This window comes from Staurois parvus, unplaced genomic scaffold (assembly GCF_062004578.1).
Source record: "Staurois parvus isolate SC_StPar_1 unplaced genomic scaffold, SC_StPar_1.0 ptg000153l, whole genome shotgun sequence".
NCBI lineage: Eukaryota > Metazoa > Chordata > Amphibia > Anura > Ranidae > Staurois > Staurois parvus.
This window is the reverse complement of record NW_028317949.1, coordinates 4,709,030-4,730,806: the sequence shown is the minus strand read 5'-3', so window position 1 is coordinate 4,730,806 and position 21,777 is coordinate 4,709,030. Positions and strand designations below refer to the sequence as shown.

Genomic DNA, 21,777 nt, shown 5'->3' with positions numbered 1-21,777 from the left:
GTCTAGGTTCTCAGCCTTTGTTTTTATCATACAGTTGATCTTGGTATAAAGTAACATAAAAATATATGTATTCTACAAGAAATGCGTTTTATTTGGACACATAATAGATTTCAATGTATCCTGTCTTTTTCCATTCCTTCTTAGAGATAGAGCTTTGAGGAATCCTGGTTCAGTATGTGAGCTTCAGCCAGTGACAGATGTCTCGCTGATATCCAATAAGTGTGAAGACTCTAAAGCAGACAGTGGAGAAGAATATGAAGATGCACAAGCATCAAGTCATTTGTTACCAAAGAAACCAGAAAATGATATCTCTGAGCTTTTAAGTCAAAATGTTCAAGACGGGGCCAGCACTTTTCAAACTACTGAAACAACTTCAGAAAGTGAAGATGGTCCAGTTCAGCCACGTACCTTAGGAAAAACCGTTATGTCTGTGGAAATGTGAGTATTCAGGCTTGAATTGGTTCGCCAGATGCGGTTGTTGGATTGTCAGAAGAAATTTTACAAATATTGTGGGTGTAGTTGAGGAATACGGGAGAGGCAGGTCACTGATAACAAAGCAGTTTTTGTTAAAGTGTAACTGCACTTTAAGTGCAGTTTAATTTCTTGCTAATTCCCCACTCCACCCCCTTGCCAGTCTTTTACTCACCTGTATTCTATTCAGCAAGATGTCGGCTGTGCACTCTGGTCTGCATTGCTCAATGTCCTGTTGAAATTGTGGGCTTGGACATGTGGGTTCATACTTCATGCTCTGGTTTTGTACAAACTCGCTGTAAAATTGAAGGGTGTGGCTGGCATGCGTGGCCCCAGCACAGAAGATTGCTGTGCAGCCACACAGCCACTTGCTACTTGAAAAGACTTGACTGGCCCAGATATAGGTGAATATAAGACTGATAGAAGGCCTGTGGTTGGTTAGATAAATAAGAGTGATTGCACTGAAAGTTTTAAAGGATCAGACCACCCAAATGCCATATCAGTTATAGGTGGGATTTAGTAGGTTGTGTTGGCTTCTTTGGTTCTGCACTCACCTGAACTTTACTTCTGCTGCAAAAACTGTGTTTTTACTACACCTGTTGGCATGTTCTGTAATGTAACAGAAATTAAAGGATTCCAGGCATGGCTATATTAGCCCGGGTTCACATATATGTGAGCCGGTTTAGACTGTGTGATTTCAGCCCCATCCGGTGCGACTTTGTTCAGCGGTTCAGGTGCAAACTCTTAAAGTGTATGACACTGGAAGTCGCACCTGAACCAGGATGAAAAATCGTACCAGACCCTTTTGGAGCTCGCGCTGCAGCCGGCCCGCACATATATGAACTAGCTCCATTGAAAAGGCTGCAGGTTCACATGTCATTCGAAACAGATGCTGTTCAAAATGCATCCAATTCGCATATATGTGAACCAAGGCTTATACTGCATATAGTTACATTGGTCCAGCTTAGCTGGACCTATGTAATCACTTATATGCCATACCTGGCCAAGGCCCCATGGAAATCAGTGGAGTAGTCACAGCTATGCTAGTGATCGCCATTTGCTTCTGGGTCCTGTGCTGAGTGGCTTGCCTGATGCATTGTGAGCAAAGAAGGTCAAGAATGGCTCAGAACTTGAGCCATTTGGAAAATGCTTTACATTTTCTTTTTTCTTTTTTTTTTCGTTTCATAAACTCTTATTGAATCATCAATGAACCGTGTACAACTTCAATAGTACAATAATCCAGAATTGGATTAACAAATGCAGAGTATCAATGAAAAGAGTAAACATTTCACAGAGGTTGGATTAACAGTTTCCAAGCAATTGCAAGGTTTCAAGCAAAGTAAAATGTCATTGATGTTGCAGTTGCCCACAGTATATTTTCGAAGCGAGAAAGAAACATGAAAAATACCGCAAAGTGTTCTCTATTGGACAAGGCGGAGAGCTTGATGTCACCGTCCCACCACATCCAATCAGAGAACACTTTGTGTTCTTTCAAAAAAATGATGAGCGTAACCTGCCTTCAGTAAGACCCGGAAACAAGTGGAGGTCATTAAATTAGTGATGTCTGCATTGATTTCCAGTTTCCAAGTGCATCGGCCAAGTGTGGTGCATATACATAGTTAGATTGGTCCAAATTAGATCAATGTAATTCCGTATAATATAGCCATGCCTGGAATTCTTCTTTAAAGATCAAGTTTGGGATTATACCCTCATATCTGACATGGCAGACTTTTGAACTTAACTGCAAAGATCACGCTACAAGGGTCCCAAGAGACACATGAACCTCATTTAATTATCTGGGATCTACAAAAACAGAATATACATTATGATAATATTCAACCCAATGTTGCTTGGTTTACTGTAATTTAGCCTCTGAAATTTGTTATTAGAGATGAAGACATTTATCGAGATGAAGAGGAAATTGAAAAAGAAAAGACAAAGAAAGGAGCACCTGTGTGTGAACAAATCCCTAAAGGTAATACACTTTTCATATTTCTTACATTTGAACAGTGCTTTTATTAACATCATGGCATAGGCTTATTTACAAAAGAAATCCGGTAAGCAATCAAGACTGATTTAATGAACTTACTGGAATGTAACATGGATTGTTGCCATTTACTATTGTTTTACACTAAACACTTTCCACTTCCTTATACAGAATCCTGAGTATGTAATGTATATTTTCCAGCTGCCACTGCATCATATGAATTGACAGTTCACTTAACATACAGCAGACCTAAGGAAGCTTCTTTTGTTTAATCAGAGTAGCATTTTTATTCTGGTTTACACCTGCTAAGCCGTGACATGCAGAGGATGAATTGGTTTAGTTGTGCACACTTATTGCAGTCTTGTTCTAGTAAGCTGCATGACAGAGGAGTGAGTGACAGCTGGTACGGCCCCCTCCTTTGAGAGCAAAGACATGCCTGTCTGTAGCAGATAAGGTAATCATCACAGGGAGGAGGTACTCGGCTATAGAACAGAATGCTAAATCCACTGCAATGTTTAGACCATTATTCCTCTCTGCCCTGTTATGATAATAATGTGGGAACAGCAAGGCAAATGTGGTAGTAGCAATTACTGATGGTCAACCTGAAAGTGTATTTCCACTTTTGCAGACAAATTTGAGAAAACCCCAGTATGTTTGTATGTTTCCATCCATATAGCACACCTAAAATAATAACAGAATACTGTGTATGTATGTGTGTGTGTGTGTGTGTGTGTATATATATATATATATCACACACACACACACACACACACAGTATTCAGCGATTGCAAACAAGATTTGTTGTTTTTTACACACAAAAAAAGTATTTTTCCTAACAAATTCATTCCAGACCATGCTGCAAAAATGAATACACCTCAATGAAAGTCTTAGAAGCAAAGCTAAATGTTAGACGACAAAATACTAATTAACTAGTGAGTCTAATTATTCATTAAACAGGTGTCCAGCAAACAGTTGATTACAAAAGGGCATTACTTAAAGAAAATGTCAGCAATGGCACCACATGGAAGAGAAATGTCACTGAGAAAATAATTTCTTTACACAAGAAAGGAAAACACTACAAGAAGATTAGCAAAGCTTTAATTATTAGTCAGAATGCTGTAGCAAAAGTGATACAAAAATTTAACAGAGATGGAACTGCAACCATCTTACAGAGACATCCATGCCGTCCACGGAAGTTAACAACTCGACAGGAGCGTCTTCTGATGCAAAATGTTGAAGGAAATCGCTATGCAAGTTCACTGCAGTTAGCTAAAGAAGTAGAAAGCCAAACTGGGGTGATTGTTCCCCATGACACAATACGGCGTACACTGCAGGGGAATGACACGCATGTGTGTCATCCACGAACGAAGCCTCTCCTAAAGACCATGCACAAAAAAGCCAGCATAGAATTTGCCAGGGCCCATGCTGAAAAAGAAGACTACTGGGACTCTGTACTCTGGAGTAATGAGACCAAGATAAAGGTTTTTGGAACTGACGGCTTCAAAACTGTATTGCATCACAAAGATGAGAAGTACAAAGTAAAATGCATGGTGCCTACAATGAAACATGGTGGTGGCAGTGTCCTTCTGTGGGGCTGCATGAGTGTTGCTGTTGTCAGGTAGCTGCATTTCATTGAAGGTATCATGAATTCACAGATGAACTGCTCTATATTGAAAGGGAGGATGCTGCCATCATTCCGTGCTCTTGGTCATCGTGCACTTTTCCAACAGGACAATGATTTAAAACACACATCTAAGGCCACTAATGCATTTTTGAAGAACAGGAAAGTGATTCAGTGGCCAAGTATGTCTCCTGATCTGAACCCAATAAAACACCTATGGGAAATTATGAAGAGACACGTTGAGTATCATTCTCCATCCAGCATCCAGGCTCTTACAGAGGTCGTTTTTGAAGAATAAAAAAAAGAGATGTTGCAATATGTAACCAACTTGTTAATTCCATGTCTAGAAGACTTGGTGCTGTCCTTACAAATCATGGAGGGCATACAAAATACAGTGCCTTGAAAAAGTATTCATACCTCTTGAAATTTTCCATATTTTGTCATGTTACAAGCAGAAACGTAAATGTATTTTATTGGGATTTTATGTAATAGACCAACACAAAGTGGCTCATAGTGGTGAAGTGGAAATAAGATAAATGGCTTTCAAAATTTTTTACAAATAAACATCTGAAATGTGTGGCGTGCATTTGTATTCAGCACCTCTGAGTTAATACTTTGTAGAACCACATTTCACTGCAATTAAAGCTGCAGGTCTTTTCGGGTATGTCTCTATCAGCTTTTCACACCTAGAGAGTGAACTATTTGCCCATTCTTCTTTGCAAAATAGCTAAAGCTCTGTGAGATTGGATGTAGAGTGTCTGTGAACAGCAATTTTCAAGTCTTGCCACAGATTCTCCATTGGATATAAGTCTGGACTTTGACTGGGCCATTCTAACGCATGAATGTACTTTGATCTAAGCCATTCCATTGTAGCTCTGGCTGTATGTTTAGGATCAGTGTCCTGCTGGTAGGTGAACCTCCTTTTTTACAAATATCTGAAAAGTGTGGCATGCATTTATATTCAGCCTGCTGTCCTGCTGAAAGGTGAGCATCCACCCCAGTCTCAAGCTTTTTGCAGACTTCCAAGATTGCATACGGTTCCATCCATCTTCCCATCAACTCTGACCAGCTTCCCTGTCCCTGCTGAAGAAAAGCATCCCCACAACATGATGCTGCCACCACCATGTTTCATGGTGGAGATGGTGTGTTCACGGTGATGTGCAGTGTTAGTTTTCTGCCACACATAGTTAAATTTTAGTCTCATCTGACCAGAGCATCTTCTTCCACATGTTTGCTGTGTCCCCCACATGGCTTTTCACAAACTGCAAACGGGACTTCTTATGGTTTTCTTTCAACAATTACTTTCTTCTTTCCACTTTTCCAAGGCCAGATTTGTGGAGTGTATGACTAATCGTTTTCCTGTGGACAGATTCTCCCACCTGAACGGTGGATCTCTGCAGCTCCTCCAGAGTTGCTATGGGCACCTTGGCTGCTTCTCTGATTAATGCTGTCCTTGCCTGGCCTGTCAGTTCAGGTGGACAGCCATGTCTTGGTAGGTTTGCAGTTGTGCCATACACTTTCCATTTTCAGATGATGGATTGAACAGTGGTCCACGAGGTGTTCAAAGCTTGGAACAGTTTTTATAACCTAAGCCTGCTTTAAACTACACAATTTTATCCCTGACCTGCCTGGTGTGTTCCTTGGCTTTCATGATGCTGTTTGTTCACTAATGTTCTCTAACAAACCTCTGAGGGCTTCACAGAACAGCTGTATTTATACTGATATTAAATTACACACAGGTGGACTCTATTTACTAATTAGGTGACTTCTGAAGGCAGTTGGTTCCACTAGATTTTAGTTTAGTAAAGGGGGCTGAATACAAATGCATGCCACACCTTTCAGATATTTATTTGTAAAAAATTTTGAAAACCATTTATCATTTTCTTTCCACTTCAAAATTATGTGCCACTTTGTGTTGGTCTATCACATAAAATCCCGATAAAATACATTTATATTTTTGGTTGTAACATGACAAAATGTGGAATTTTTTAAAGGGTATGAATACTTTTTTAAGGCACTGTACTAGATGTAGTTTTCCTTGTGGGGTGTATTCATTTTTGCATTAAATGATTTTGAGTGAAACTGAAGATTTTGTAATTTAAGTTAATTATTACCTTACTTTCGCTAAACAAATGTTCTATAAAACTCAAAATTTTGGAAATTGTTCATTGTGTTCATTGATTAAAATCTTACTTTTCAAAAGGGATCGTGTTGGAAAAGTGCACAATGACCAAGGGCACGGATTGATGGTAGCATCTTCTTTTTCAATATAGAGCAGTACATCTGTGAATTTATGATACCATCAATGAAATGCAGCTCCCCAACACCAGCAGCATTCATGCAGCCTTACAGAAGGACACTACCACCACCATGTTTCACTGTTGGTACCATGCATTTTTCTTTGTACTCCTCAACTTTGCGACACCATACAGTTTTGAAGCCATCAGTTCCAAAAACCTTGATCTTGGTCTCATCACTCCAGAGTACAGAGTCCCAGTAGTCTTCTTTTCCAGCATGGGCCCTGGCAAATTCTATGCTGTCTTTTTTGTGCATGTGCTTTAGGAGAGGCTTCATTCGTGGACGACACTCATGCATGCCATTCCCCTGAAGTGTACGCTGTATTGTGGCATGGGAAACAATCACCCCAATTTTGGCTTTCTACTTCTTGTGCTAACTGCAGTGAACTTGCACGGCTATTTTCTTCAACACTTCACATCAGAAGATGCTCCCGTTGAGTTGTTAACTCCTATGGAAGGCCTGGAAGTCTCCGTGAGACAGTTGCAGTTCCAACTTTAAGTTTTTGTATTGCTTTTGCTACAGTATTCTGACTGATATGTAAAGCTTTTGCTGATCTTCTTGTAGCCTTCAACTTTCTTGTGTAAAGTAATGATTTTCTTTCTCAGGCCTTGTTACATTTCTCTTCCATGTGGTGCCATTGCTGACAACATGAAATGGGAGGGGTTTTCTTTGTTAGGTGATGTCCTTTTATAGTCAACTGTCTGCTGGAAACTTGTTTAATGAATAAATAGACTCGGCTTTAGTTGAATTCTTGTTGATCAGGATTTTGTTGTCTAAAATGTAACTTTGCTCCTAAGGCTTTCATTGGGGTGTATTAATTTCTGCAACATGGTCTTAAATGAATTTAAGAAAAATACTTTTCTTGTGTATGCAGATTAACAAATCTTGTTTACAATCCATGGCCCACATTTGTGGGAGTATTTTGTAGTATAGTCTCCCATAGAAAATGTTGATTCTGAAAGAAAAGTTAATGTTTTCTGACAAATCTGTTGAGGTCTACTCCTTTATGCTGAGCACTGTGTGTGTGTGCGTATGTATGTATGTATGTATGTATATGTGTGTGTGTGTATGTAGATAGATAGATATAGTTATAACCTTTTTTTAGAGCTGGAATACACAACGGACACTATAGGCAGCTTTTATTGCTTTGAATAGATGGCAGCATACAGATACGGAACAAAAGTAAGGGGCATGTTCTTAAAAGTTCATTAGCATACAATGTTAGGCCAGGTTGGAAATCTTTAACCCTTTTTTTAAGACTGACAGTCCTACTCATCAATTTTTCACATGATAATGCGATCTGCCAGCAAAGTACAGCCATGAATAATTATGGAAAACGCACGTTCCCCTTGTAAACATGAAACAATAAGTAGGATTTTTCAGTCCTGGAGTTTTGTCTAAAGTTGAGCAAAGTTAATGGAACATGAAGTGAATATAAAATATAAATATGTCCGAATTTGACTGCAAAAGTGAAAATACACTTTCAAATTCCCCATTTGTCAAGTCACTTGCTAGTAATAATAACCATCACAGACCTTTATTTCATTTCATTTTTTTTTTTTTTTACCTAAGAGCCCAGTAGGAGTTAAGTGTATAGGGTAGGACGGGGTTGCGGGGTGCAGAAAAAAGTTGAATGTGAAAGAGTTTTGGATCCATCTTTAGTTGTTTGTGCCCCAATTCAGTCTGTGTAAGTAAACAGTCTAAAGCAGAGGATCTAAACTAATGTAGCATGTGTACCTGGGGGTGCTTCTAATGAGTTCAGGGAGTACTTCTGCTTCCTGCAGTTAAGTTCATCATCATAATTTTCAGACATTAATCTTTTACCCTGGAGGAACCCTTGAAATAACGTTTAGATCTCAGGAAACTCCTGCAAAAAAAACTTATTTTTTTCTATAGCTACAGTAATTTGTTTGTGGTGTAGATTTATTAAACAAAAAAATATGGAAGAAATATACTTATCTAATATAAAACCTGTACTTGTTTTGTGAAAAAAATAAATTATAATAATAATAAAGAAATGCAGGCTGTGCCCGCACTGGAACTATATAGGCACTGTCAGGTAGGACATCAGTAAACCACTGCTTAAAGTTTTCCTAATAACCTCTGGGGGAATATCAAACTTCCATGGGACTCTGGTTGAGAATAGCTGGTTTAGAGGTTTAGCACATGATAAACTATATATATATACAGATATCAGTATGTATTTTAAGTATCTAAAGTGTAGTGGATTCTATGGAAACCTTCAAAACTTATGCACACCTTCTAGGGCTCATGCACACAGACAAACAAAATGCTGTGCGCAGATCAATAAATCATATAGTTTTTATGGAGAATTAATAAAGCAGTATTGTATGCTATAGTATAGGCTCAGGCACATAGCTGCATGTACATCAGTAAAATTGTGCTGCGCAAAAATCCATAAAATCAAAATAGAAAAATCTGCATCCACAGTCAGTAATGCAGGCAGGTGTTAACATATGTACTTGCTTACAAGTGTACATTTGAGATAGAGGAATTGAAGATCCTTTTGTCCATTCACAGAATGGCTTGTGTTTTGTGCATAGGATGCAAGATGTTCTGTGAGTAAACAGAGGGCAGGAGGAGGTAGCGGCTAAATTACATTTTCCTATATGAGACCCACAGCAGTCGCAGCTCTAGAAGTACGGAAATGGCGGGGCTTTCGGGCATCAAAAAAGCTGTGTTTGTGATGTCTTATACTATACGTACATACAGTATGTCATCAAAATTGTGAATGTTGTTGCATATGAATAACCAAATGAGATTTGTGAATATTTGTAAATATACTGCAAATGTGTGCCTGTTCTCAGTGCAGAAGAACAGAAATAGAATAGCATTTAAATAGAAAATGTTTATAGGCTAGGTTTAGGATTCTGCCCTCATTGTGGGTGGACGTGCAGTATGGCTGTCAGTTCACAGTGTTAGTTGTTGGTGTCAGAAGGATAACTGTAGGTCTTGTATGGATGGATGTCCATGTAAACTGGTGTACACATTGGTGGGAACTTACTAAAATTTGAGCATCCAAAGTCTGGTGCAGCTCTGCATAGGAACCAGTCAGTTCCAGTTTTTTTTTTGTCAAAGCTTAATTGAACAAGTTGAAGTTAGAAGCTGATTGGCTTCCATGCACAGCTGCACCCGATTCTGAGTGCTCCAGTGTTAGTAAATCTCCCCCAGTCAGTTTATTAGGAATTTAATGCACAAGCTCTGAAAACTGGTCTCTGAGAGAGGTTAAAGTAGTATTAAACACTCATATTTTTTTAGTTCAACAAACTGAGTGCAATAAAAATAAACATTCTGTTTTAAACTCTGTGCTAACATTCTTACCCCAGCGTTTGCAGTTTAAAACTTTCAATGCTGCTGGCTTCTATTCTCTCAGTGCTGTTTCCCTGAACATCCAGGATTTAGTTAGTAATGGACAGCGCAGTCTCTTATCAGTCTTTTCACTTAGGGAACAGAGGAGGGAGGAACAGAGTGGTGCCTTGCCATCCTTGGCTATGGGGATGTGTGTTTCTATTGATGCACACAGTGTCACAGCTGGGTGCCCACAGTAAAGGGAGGACAACTCAGTGGCAGCGGGTACCTGTCAAATTCAGGTACCTGCTCCCACTCCCTCCCTAAAGGTCCACAGTGTCTGGTCATCCCCTGTACTGCCTGCAGTCTCTGGTCATCCCCTGTACTGTCTGAAGGCTCTGGTCATCCCCTGTACTGTCTGAAGGCTCTGGTCATCCCCTGTACAGTCTGCAGTCTCTGGTCATTCCATGTACTATGTCTGCAGTCTCTGGTCATCCCCTGTACTGTGTCCGCAGTCTCTGGTCATCCCCTGTACTGTGTCCGCAGTCTCTGGTCATCCCCTGTACTGTGTCCGCAGTCTCTGGTCATCCCCTGTACTGTGTCCGCAGTCTCTGGTCATCCCCTGTACTATGTCCGCAGTCTCTGGTCATCCCCTGTACTATGTCCGCAGTCTCTGGTCATCTCCTGTACTGTGTCCGCAGTGTCTGGTCATCCCCTGTACTATGTACGCAGTCTCTGGTCATCCCCTGTACTGTGTACGCAGTCTCTGGTCATCCCCTGTACTGTGTCCGCAGTCTCTGGTCATCCCCTGTACTGTGTCCGCAGTCTCTGGTCATCCCCTGTACTGTGTCCGCAGTCTCTGGTCATCCCCTGTACTGTGTCCGTAGTCTCTGGTCATCCCCTGTACTGTGTCCGCAGTCTCTGGTCATCCCCTGTACTGTGTCCGCAGTCTCTGGTCATTCCCTGTACTATGTCTGCAGTCTCTGGTCATCCCCTGTACTATGTCCGCAGTCTCTGGTCATCTCCTGTACTGTGTCCGCAGTCTCTGGTCATCTCCTGTACTGTGTCCGCAGTGTCTGGTCATCCCCTGTACTGTGTACGCAGTCTCTGGTCATCCCCTGTACTGTGTCCGCAGTCTCTGGTCATCCCCTGTACTGTGTCCGCAGTCTCTGGTCATCCCCTGTACTGTGTCCGCAGTCTCTGGTCATCCCCTGTATTGTGTCCGCAGTCTCTGGTCATCCCCTGTACTGTGTCTGCAGTGTCTGGTCATCCCCTGTACTGTGTCCGCAGGCTCTGGTCATCCCCTGTACTGTGTCTGCAGTCCATTTGGTTCAGAATCTTTTTTTTCTTGTTTTTCTCCTCTTAAACCTAGGCACATCTTATGGTCAGGTGCGTCTTATGGAGCGAAAAATACGGTACTTAGTAAATGATTAAATCAGTTGCTGAAAGTGCTTACAAACGTGGGAATTTAATATCACTTTAATACATTTATGCCCATGCACTAGAGACACTTAAAGCTGAAGGCCAGGTAAAACAAATATTGTTTAAGTACAAGAAGCATATTCTTTAATATTTGAATATCAATGCGCATTTCTTTTTCTAGATCTGTGCAGTAATCCTGCAAGAAAATCCTGAACTTTGACCCCATGCAGTAGTTTCCTGTAATAGAGACTGGTCAGTGCTGCTTTCTCTCTTGTTGCAGGGTGACTGGTCTCGTCTCCACCCCTTAAGTTTTCATCAGGCAGACTGTAGTGCAGCCTTTCTCAACCTTTTCAATACAGAGGAACTCTTGAAATAACCTTCTGGTTTCAGGGAACACCTGCCAGAACTTACTGTATCTACAACTCGTGATACATTCGTGTGATGGCCAATGGGAAGAATGCTTCTTACACGTCTGGTCACTGGGAAGAATTACCCCCTTACAGATAGCTAAAAGATCAGTGGTGTCAGTAGGAACGTATCTGCTTATCTGATAGGCAGAAATTCCTCATTGCTCAAGGAACCCCTAGTAACCTCTAGAGCAGTGGTTCTCAACCTGTGGGTCGTGACCCCTTTGGGGGTCGAACGACCCTTTCACAGGGGTCCCCTAAGACCATCAGAAAACACATATTTCCGATGTGTAAAGAGCAGCTACTGTGTAGAAAGCAGCTGCAGTGTTGAAAGCAGCAGTATTGGAGGTAAAACGACACTCATGAATTATAATTACTGGGTAAATAATTTTATGGTTGGGGGTCACCACAACATGAGGAACTGTATTAAAGGGTCATGGCATTAGGAAGGTTGAGAACCACTGCTCTGGAGGAACCCTGGTTGAGAAACCCTGCTGTAATGGAAGGACCTCCTTGGTCTCGACCACATCTCTGCTCCCTGCACAGGCTAAATGTAACATAGTGGTGATGCTATTAATTCATAATGTGTTGCGCTCCCAGTGAGAGTGTCAAAGATATTGATTCTATTTACCCTTTTGTAAACAAATATATACTCAGGTAATGTGCAAAAAATACAAAATAAAAATATGTATAGTGATAAAAAAATTATATATATTATCCACTAATGAAAAAATGGAAAATGTGAAAATAATACCCTCGAAAACAATATGTGATAAAAATGTGTACTAAAACAGGAATATAAATAAATCAATATGCATCATGATTATTCAAAAAAAATTAAATAATTAATATATACTGCTAATTAATTAGTGATAATAATGTCCTTTAATTTCTGTGACTTTGTGCTTGATTAAATCTTGATTTGGTGACTTATTGTGAATCCGTGACTTTCTTTAAATCCTTAATCAGTGAAGATGTATGCTCACCTCCTTATCAGCCTGCAATTAGGCTATTCACACTTGTGGTTCACCTCCTATGGAACCTGTTTAGATGGAATTCCTCCTTTACAGATTGTAAAAACGTGGATATCCGTTATCCTTAATTAGCCCTTGTGCGTTTTTCCATTTTCCATCACCATAGTGGTGATGCTATCCCTACTTTAACGAGGTATTATCTGTGTTTGTTAATCCATTTGGTGCGCAAAACATGGCTCTGTAACCTTTGTCTATTGAAGAATATATTTTAATATTTTTGTGCCTGGAGTTCAGCTTTAACTGAGGGATTAAAGTGTATCTATGATAAATGTAAAATCATTTATTAATTTCCACATTGAATTTTCAGTTAGTTCTATCCTACTCCTGTTAAGACTGTTTCACACTGCTCCAATGAAAAAAGTGTCAAAAATGCATATGCATTTTTGCTGCGTTTTCAAGGATTTTCCTGTGTGTTGCCTGCACCTGTGAAAATGGACATGGGACTCAAAAAAAAGGAGCAAAAACACAATTACAATGAATTTGTGATGCATTTTTTGTTCGTTTTTTTTTTCTGCGTTTTCTATTCATTTCAATGTGGAGGTGCGTTTTTGGTGCTTTTTTTTTGCCATGCCAAAAATGCAGCACGCAGGACTTTTATAAACACATCTGAAACAGAATTGACCAATGTGAGGAGTTGTATAGGATTTAAAGGGATGCATTTTAAAACTGTTAAAACAAAAAAACAAAAAAAAGAAAATTGATCAGTGTGAAAGGGCCCTTAATCTGATCTTGAAGTTTGTGAACTGACTTTGTGAGTGATCACTGACTAAACATGCCATGCTTGCATGCACACACGTGCAGATGTGCTGATGGTCTATGCCAGGTACTGAAGCACATGTGCACACGCGTGGCTTGGGTACAACATAATTCTCGCCTAGGCAAGAAAGGTAGAAGTGCTGCACTGCAGCACCAAAAACGTAAACAGCAAAAAAAATATCCAGTTGTGGGATAGGGAGCGGGCTAGAGCCAGATACAAACAATTATTTTTTTTGTTGGTGGGGGGGGGTCCGCTTTAACTGTGAATAAATGCTGTTTCTAGCAGCATGTCTTGGCTGGTATCTACATTTATCTTTGCTGTAAACAAGATATTCCTAGCCCCCAGTATAGCATTCTGTTTACAGACAGCTCTCCTCTACATTGAGCTGAATGATCATCCTGTCTTCTGGGAGCAGATTTTTCAGAGCATAACAGAATGCATTTAGTACCAGGAGGCTGCAGACAATCTATCTGCAAACAGAAGTGAACTACAGTAAAATGAGTATTTTTGTTCAGAGACTGCTGGGACAGGTACAAAAGACTACCCCTTGAGTAAATCAACTCCTTTAACTGGCAGCATTTATGAAGCTTTCTTAAAATAACATTTTAAAATATTGTCCGGTGCGGCTGGAAAATGTAGTACACAAACACAAATAAACTATAGAAAAATGATACTGTGTTTTGCTGGCATTTAAACGTTGGAAAAACTCTGTGATTGTGGTTGTCACGGGCAATGTTGAATTAGGGACTAGACTGGACCTTGTAAGGCTCTCCTTATATTTCCATAGGTTATGTGGACAAATTCATACAACATCTATGATGAATCTTTGCAGTTTTGTATGTTCCTAAAGCTAATGGTTGCTTAATCATTGATACCAAGTTCTGCTTAATGACTGGTTCACACCATGCCTGCACATGAATTGCACAGGGACGCGCTGTGTGGTCCTGTGCGAGTCAGACCGCATTCAAAACGAGCTCCGTCTGCGATCTGCAGCAGGTGTTAATAGAAAGTTAACAACACCCCAAATGCAGGTTATATGGTACTTTTGTACCATGCAATCTGTTTCTGTTGCATTTTAAAAAGTAATGCATGCACTACTTGGGGTGAGGTGCAGTGCAATTTTAGTCCATTCATCATTACATCACATTCCTATGTCATTCATGTGCAGGCCTGGTGTGATCCAACCTTGAGCCCGGGTTCACATACAGTGGGGCAAAAAAGTATTTATTCAGCCACCAATTGTGCAAGTTCTTCCACTTAAAAAGATGAGAGAGGCCTGTAATTGGCATCATAGGTAGACCTCAACTATGAGAGACAAAATGAGAAAAAAATCCAGACAATCACATTGGCTGATTTGGAAAGAATTTATTTGTAAATTTTGGTGGAAAATAAGTATTTGGTCACCTACAAACAAGCAAGATTTCTGGCTCTCACAGACCTGTACCTTCTTCTTTAAGAGGCTCCTCTGTCCTGCACTCATCACCTGTATCAATGGCACCTGTTTGAACTTGTTATCAGTATAAAAGACACCTGTCCACAACCTCAAACAGTCACACTCCAAACTCCACTATGGTGAAGACCAAAGAGCTGTTGAAGGACACCAGAAACAAAATTGTAGGCCTGCACCAGGCTGGGAAGACTGAATCTGAAATAGGCAAGCAGCTTGGTGTGAACAAATCAACTGTGGGAGCAATAATTAGAAAATGGAAGACATACAAGACCACTGATAATCTCCCTCGATCTGGGGCTCCACGCAAGATCTCACCCCGTGGGGTCAAAATGATCACAAGAACGGTGAGCAAAAATCCCAGGACCACACAGGGGGACCTAGTGAATGACCTGCAGAGAGCTGGGACCAACTTAACAAAGGCTACCATCAGTAACACACTACGCCACCAGGGACTCAGATCCTGCAGTGCCAGACGTGTCCCCTGCTTAAGCCAGTGCATGTCCGGGCCCATCTGAAGTTTGCTAGAGAGCATTTGGATGATCCAGAAGAGGACTGGGAGAATGTCATATGGTCAGATGAAACCAAAATAGAACTGTTTGGTAGAAACACAACTCGTCGTGTTTGGAGGAGAGAGAATGCTGAGTTGCATCCAAAGAACACCATACCTACTGTGAAGCATGGGGGTGGCAACATCATGCTTTGGGGCTGTTTCTCCGCAAAGGAACCAGAACGACTGATCCATGTACAGAACAGAATGAATGGGGCCATGTATCGTGAGATTTTGAGTGCAAACCTCCTTCCATCAGCAAGGGCATTGAAGATGAAACGTGGCTGGGTCTTCCAACATGACAATGATCTCAAACATACCACCCGGGCAACGAAGGAGTGGCTTCGTAAGAAGCATTTCAAGGTCCTGGAGTGGCCTAGCCAGTCTCCAGATCTCAACCCCATAGAAAACCTTTGTAGGGAGTTGAAAGTCCATGTTGCCCAGCGACAGCCCCAAAACATCACTGCTCTAGAGGAGATCTGCATAGAGGAATGGGCCAACATACCAGCAATACAATGTGTGCCAACCTTGTGAAGACTTACAGGAAACATTTGACCTCTGTCATTGCCAACAAAGGATGTATAACAAAGTATTGAGATGAACTTTTGATATTGACCAAATACTTATTTTCCACCATAATTTGCAAATAAATTCTTTCCAAATCAGCCAATGTGATTGTCTGGATTTGTTTTTCTCATTTTGTCTCTCATAGTTGAGGTCTACCTATGATGCCAATTACAGGCCTCTCTCATCTTTTTAAGTGGAAGAACTTGCACAATTGGTGGCTGACTAAATACTTTTTTGCCCCACTGTATATGTGGTGTGATTTTTGATGGCTGTTTTCAGTGTGATATTGTTAAATAGTGCAGGTGTGATTCTGATGTGAACTGTCAAGTGTAAAAGGCTGGTTAGAAATGGCATCTTCACCCCATTGAAAATCATACAGAACCCTTTGCAAAATCACACTGTGGCTGCACCCACATGTATGTGATTGGGCTCCGCCGAAAACAATGTTATTTGACCAGTCATGCAAATTGGTATCGCTCAAAATGCATCTGAATTTGCATGTGCGTACCAGGGCTCAAGCTTCCAATTTGTATATTTACATCTATTTACATGGTTTTGTAATTATTTTACTTATTTATTTTTGCAGATGACCCTAAACTAGGAGTCGGACCAGAAGTTGATATCATAGAATATTGTAAAAGGGAATGGAGAGGTAAAACTCCTGTTGCAAAGCAAATGAGAGAGGTAAGGTCTCACTGTTTTGAGTATTCCATTTTCTGCCAGATAGTGAACTCAGTATGTTTGGAACAGCCATCCAGCATCCACAGAAAACCTGCTTTCTTTCTGCGGTTCCCTGTTTGCTGTGCCTACAGCAGCTGTTTGAAGAAGTTATTGCACATTTTAAGGAAAGTTTTATTTAATACCGTAGCGAATGGCAACACCCAAATATGAGCAGGAAGATTGTTGGGAACAGAACTGGAAACATTGATGATAATATCTCATTGCTAGTGCGCTAAAGAGTTATAAGAAGTCGGCTTATGTCTTTCAGTGCTAGACTTCACCTGTAACTGAAATATACAGGAGTATTGTAGGAACGGAGTTGTTTCCAGACGTACAAGACATGACAAAACAGTAGCCACTCAGGAATAAAAATGTCCACTTCTTCACAAGTTTTTCGACAGAAAGGGGAATGACTGCACCATAAGATTTCTTTTACCAGGGCTCTACAAATCCCATGTGCCATGGCAACTTGAAATTGCGTCCTTGCGCCTGGGCTTTTGTCATCCCCCATATCTCCCAACTGTCTCGGGATTTGATGAAGTCCCGGCTTATCAAGGCTGGGTCCCGGAGTGCAGTGACTTGTCCGGCCAGGCGCACTAGCATGGGCACTAGTTGCCTCTGCCCCCCAGCTTGTGCGGGGTGTATGGGGTACCACACAATGCTATCCAGTCTCTGTATTGCAACCAACATCTTCCCACTGGCTGCCTGTCTCATTTAAGTTACTGTGACAGGCAGCCAGCGGGGAGATGTCGGCTGCAATACAGAGACTGGATCACACAAGCAGCGGGGCAGAGGCAACCAGTGCCCCAAAAAACCCACTGTGTATGATTGGACTGAAGCCACCTCCTTCTCCTCCCTGGCTCTGATGTTTTCCTGTACACAGGAGGAGGAGAACAACAACAACATTTTACTTGTGCTGCACTGATTGGAGGCCTGCAGAGGATTACTTGCACGGGGATGGGGGCACAGTGACTGGGAAGAGGGGTGTAGGGTAGCAGGTAACAAAGGTGTAATGGGATGTGTTCTGGAGGGGCGCTTTGGGAGGGGAGTAAATTTGTGCTGTAGTTCGGGATTGGATTGGACATCCCCCTCCACCCCACCTTCTAGTCCTTTCCCTCCCAAAGCACCCCCCAGTATGTATCTGATTCCCCCCTGTACAAGTCCACCCCCCTGCCAAAGTGCCTCCCAAAACAATTCTGCACCCCCATAATGTATCTGACCCCGCTGCACAAGTCCACTCTCTTCCCAAAGTGCCCCCCAGAGCAACTTGGCACCCCCCCCAAGTACATATCCCCCCACACCACCTTCTAGCACAAAGCCTCTCCTAAAGTACCCTCTCAGTGTAAGTCTGCCCCCCTCCCACCCCCAGCACAAGTCAACTCCCCTTCCAAAGTTCTCTTTCAAGGACTTATCTACCTCCACCTTCTAGCACAAGTTCTCTCCCCTCCCAAAGCACAAACCTTCCACTCCAGCACATATCCGATTCTCTCCTCTGCCCCACCTTCTAGTACAAATACTCTCCCCTCACAAAGCTCCCCCTAGTACATATCTGACCCCCCCTCCACCCCAACCTGGATTTTGTTTAACCATGCCCCTTAAGCCCCTCCCCCACAGCACTTATCGGATCCTCTCCTCTGCTCCTCCCTCTAGCACAAAGCCTTCCCCCCCTCCCAGTATATATCTGTCCCTCACTCTACCTCACATTCTAGTACAAGTCCTCTACCTCCCAAAGCGACCCCCCAGTCATACCCAAAGCCTAGGTTTTGTTTAAGCCCCTCCCACTGTAGTTTTTTGCCACACCCATAAAAAAACTGCTAACTTTTTGCAGCTGACTCCTAAATTGAAATCAAATTTGTCAATCCCTGTCTTTTACAGACGAGGAAGTTGTTTTCCTGAATTATGATACGGTAATGTTTTGTGGGCATTTCATACAGATGCAGTGCCTGGGGAATCTAATGTACACGCAGTAATCAATCAAACATTTGATTTAGCAAATAAAGCAATAAGTAACTATAAGGTCAGTGGTACAGCAGGTTCCTATATATCATGGCTGTCTCTTGCGATCCTCCAATACGAGCCTTTACCTAGTTGTGGAAGTCATTTATTCTTTATCCACACTGAATTGTTCTTGATAAGTAGGGGATTATCTGACAACTTGTCTGGCCTTTCTGCTGCCCCCTGAATGAGGGCTCTGACATTCAGGAAGATTGTAAAAACTGCAAGGGCTCACTCATGTAGACGATATGAATTGCAGATGTAGGAAAACAATGACCGCCCTAATGAGCAGATTCCTATTTACTGTAATGGTGTTGTGTGGATGACAGTCCCGAGACTCCTTGTGACCTGTGTTGCTTTGTATTGGGTTTCCTTTGATGCAGCAGGTCCTATAGAGACCATTAGCATCACAGGCAAAGCAGAGCAAGATGCAAACCTTTACTGTTCTGTGGTGGAAAACATGTGGAGACATTATTGTAACCTGCTGTCTGTAAAAATGTGCAAATGTATCTGAGTGATCAGGACCTTGATGAAGGAACAAAGCCTGTTTATCACCAGGGCAGGCAGCGAATGGTAATCGCTCTAGTGAGATAAAGCAAAAAGAACCAGATAGGGGGTTTAATCAATAGCCTACTGTACCCAAAACTAAAAAAATTAAATAAAATTGGCTAGAGATATACTGTATTTAAAGTTGTGTTAAACCCTCAGTGGTTTTCAGTTTAACACATTGCGCACAATCTCCCTGTCCCTCTCGCTCTCCCTGTCCCTCTCGCTCTCCCTGTCCCTCTCGCTCTCCCTGTCCCTCTCGCTCTCCCTGTCCCTCTCGCTCTCCCTTTCCCTCTCGCTCTCCCTTTCCCTCTCGCTCTCCCTTTCCCTCTCGCTCTCCCTTTCCCTCTCCCTCTCCCTTTCTCTCTCCCTCTCCCTTTCCCTCTCCCTCTCCCTGTCTCTGTCTCTCTCGCTCTCCCTGTCTCTCTCGCTCTCCCTGTCTCTCTCGCTCTCCCTGTCTCTCTCGCTCTCCCTGTCTCTCTCGCTCTCCCTGTCTCTCTCGCTCTCCTCTCTTTCTCCCTCGCTCTCCCCCTCTCCTCTCTTTCTCCCTTGCTCTCCTCTCTTTCTCCCTTGCTCTCCTCCCTTTCTCCCTCGCTCTCCCCCTCTCCTCTCTTTTTCTCCCTCGCTCTCCCCCTCTCCTCTCTTTTTCTCCCTCGCTCTCCCCCTCTCCTCTCTTTCTCCCTCGCTCTCCCCCTCTCCTCTCTTTCTCCCTCGCTCTCCCCCTCTCCTCTCTCTTTCTCCCTCGCTCTCCACCTCTCCTCTCTCTTTCTCCCTCGCTCTCCACCTCTCCTCTCTCTTTCTCCCTCGCTCTCCACCTCTCCTCTCTCTTTCTCCCTCGCTCTCCACCTCTCCTCTCTCTTTCTCCCTCGCTCTCCACCTCTCCTCTCTCTTTCTCCCTCGCTCCCCCCCTCGTTCCCCCTCTCTCTCTCCCTTTCGTTCTCCCCCTCTCTCTCCCTTTCGTTCTCCCCCTCTCTCTCCCTTTCGTTCTCCCCCTCTCTCTCCCTTTCGTTCTCCCCCTCTCTCTCCCTTTGGTTCTCCCCCTCTCTCTCCCTTTGGTTCTCCCCCTCTCTCTCCCTTTGGTTCTCCCCCTCTCTCTCCCTTTGGTTCTCCCCCTCTCTCTCCCTTTGGTTCTCCCCCTCTCTCTCCCTTTGGTTCTCCCCCTCTCTCTCCCTTTGGTTCTCCCCCTCTCTCTCCCTTTGGTTCTCCCCCTCTCTCTCCCTTTGGTTCTCCCCCTCTCTCTCCCTTTCGTTCTCCCCCTCTCTCTCCCTTTCGTTCTCCCCCTCTCTCTCCCTTTCGTTCTCCCCCTCTCTCTCCCTTTCGTTCTCCCCCTCTCTCTCCCTTTCGTTCTCCCCCTCTCTCTCCCTTTCGTTCTCCCCCTCTCTCTCCCTTTCGTTCTCCCCCTCTCTCTCCCTTTCGTTCTCCCCCTCTCTCTCCCTTTCGTTCTCCCCCTCTCTCTCCCTTTCGTTCTCCCCCTCTCTCTCCCTTTCGTTCTCCCCCCTCTATTCCCCCCCCCCCTCACTCCCTCTCCTCCCCCCCCTCTCCTCCCCCCCTCTCCCCCCCCCCCCCTCTCCTCCCCCCCTCTCCCCCCCTCTCACTCCCTCTTCTCCCCCCTCCTCACTCCCTCTTCTTCCCCCTCCTCACTCCCTCTTCTCCCCCCTCCTCACTCCCTCATTCCCTCACCCCCCCTCATTCCCTCACCCCCCCTCATTCCCCCCCCCCTCATTCCCTCCCCCCTCATTCCCTCCCCCACTCCTTCTCTCCTTCCCTCCTCCCCCCTCTCTCTCACTCCCCCCTCTCACCCCCCCTCTCTTACTCCCACTTCCTCTCCCCCCCCCCTCACTTCCACTTCCTCTCCCCTCCCCTTCCCCGGGGCAGCAGCCATGGCACGAGCATTTACTGGAACACAGGCAAGGAATAAAAGATAAAGAAGCTGCATGCAGAGTAAGTGATTAAATCAGCTGCTGAAAAAACTGAGGGTTTAATATCACTTTAATAGATACGGAATGTCAACACAGGTTGTACCTACTGGCAGCCTGATAATTGGTTCATTATAGCTTTACTTTCTGTTTGTATAATTTGTGTTTATTTTCATTATGGGTAAAGCATATTCTACCAACTGTGGCTTCCAACGAGATTTTATATGGCAAATAAAAACAATATATAAAACACAGTGTATTTTATTGCATACAGTTTAAAATAAATGTACATAAAAACCACAATCTTGGCATGGTAATAACTCTGTCATATAGTTACAGTACCCAAACACAGCAGGCAAAATGAATTACATGAATATTACAGTGCACCATATCCAAGAATTTCTTCACAGGGTGTTCCCCAGCCAGAGAAATACAACGTGTTTCAATTTCTTCAGGGAATAATTTATTTTAAATTGTATACAATAAAATACACAGTGTCTTTTATATTTGGTGTATTTGTCATTTAAAGTCCCATGGGACACAACAGTTAGTAGAATATGTGTATATAGGGATGTTGGCAATAAATAACCTCATACAGTCTCAATATATTTACTGAGTAAAGCATATTTGGCATCGGGCGGACTGACCATTTGAGCACTCGGACACTGCCCGAGAGCCCTGGGTCAGTAGGGGGCCCCTTGAAATGCCCCTGGCACCTTTTTATAGGCTT

At 42.8% G+C, this 21,777-nt stretch overlaps 1 protein-coding gene across 2 annotated transcripts in view; it reads left to right on the top strand.

Moving 5' to 3' along the window:
* OTULIN (OTU deubiquitinase with linear linkage specificity) overlaps window positions 1-21,777 on the top strand; it is an 89,404-nt gene that overhangs the window by 29,330 nt on the left and 38,297 nt on the right. For both annotated transcript variants that reach the window (XM_089674837.1, XM_089674836.1), the window contains exons 4-6: window positions 145-438; window positions 2,361-2,446; window positions 16,457-16,554. In XM_089674837.1, coding sequence (XP_089530963.1) covers window positions 145-438; window positions 2,361-2,446; window positions 16,457-16,554 — 478 coding nt within the window. The remainder of the gene's footprint in view (window positions 1-144; window positions 439-2,360; window positions 2,447-16,456; window positions 16,555-21,777) is intronic.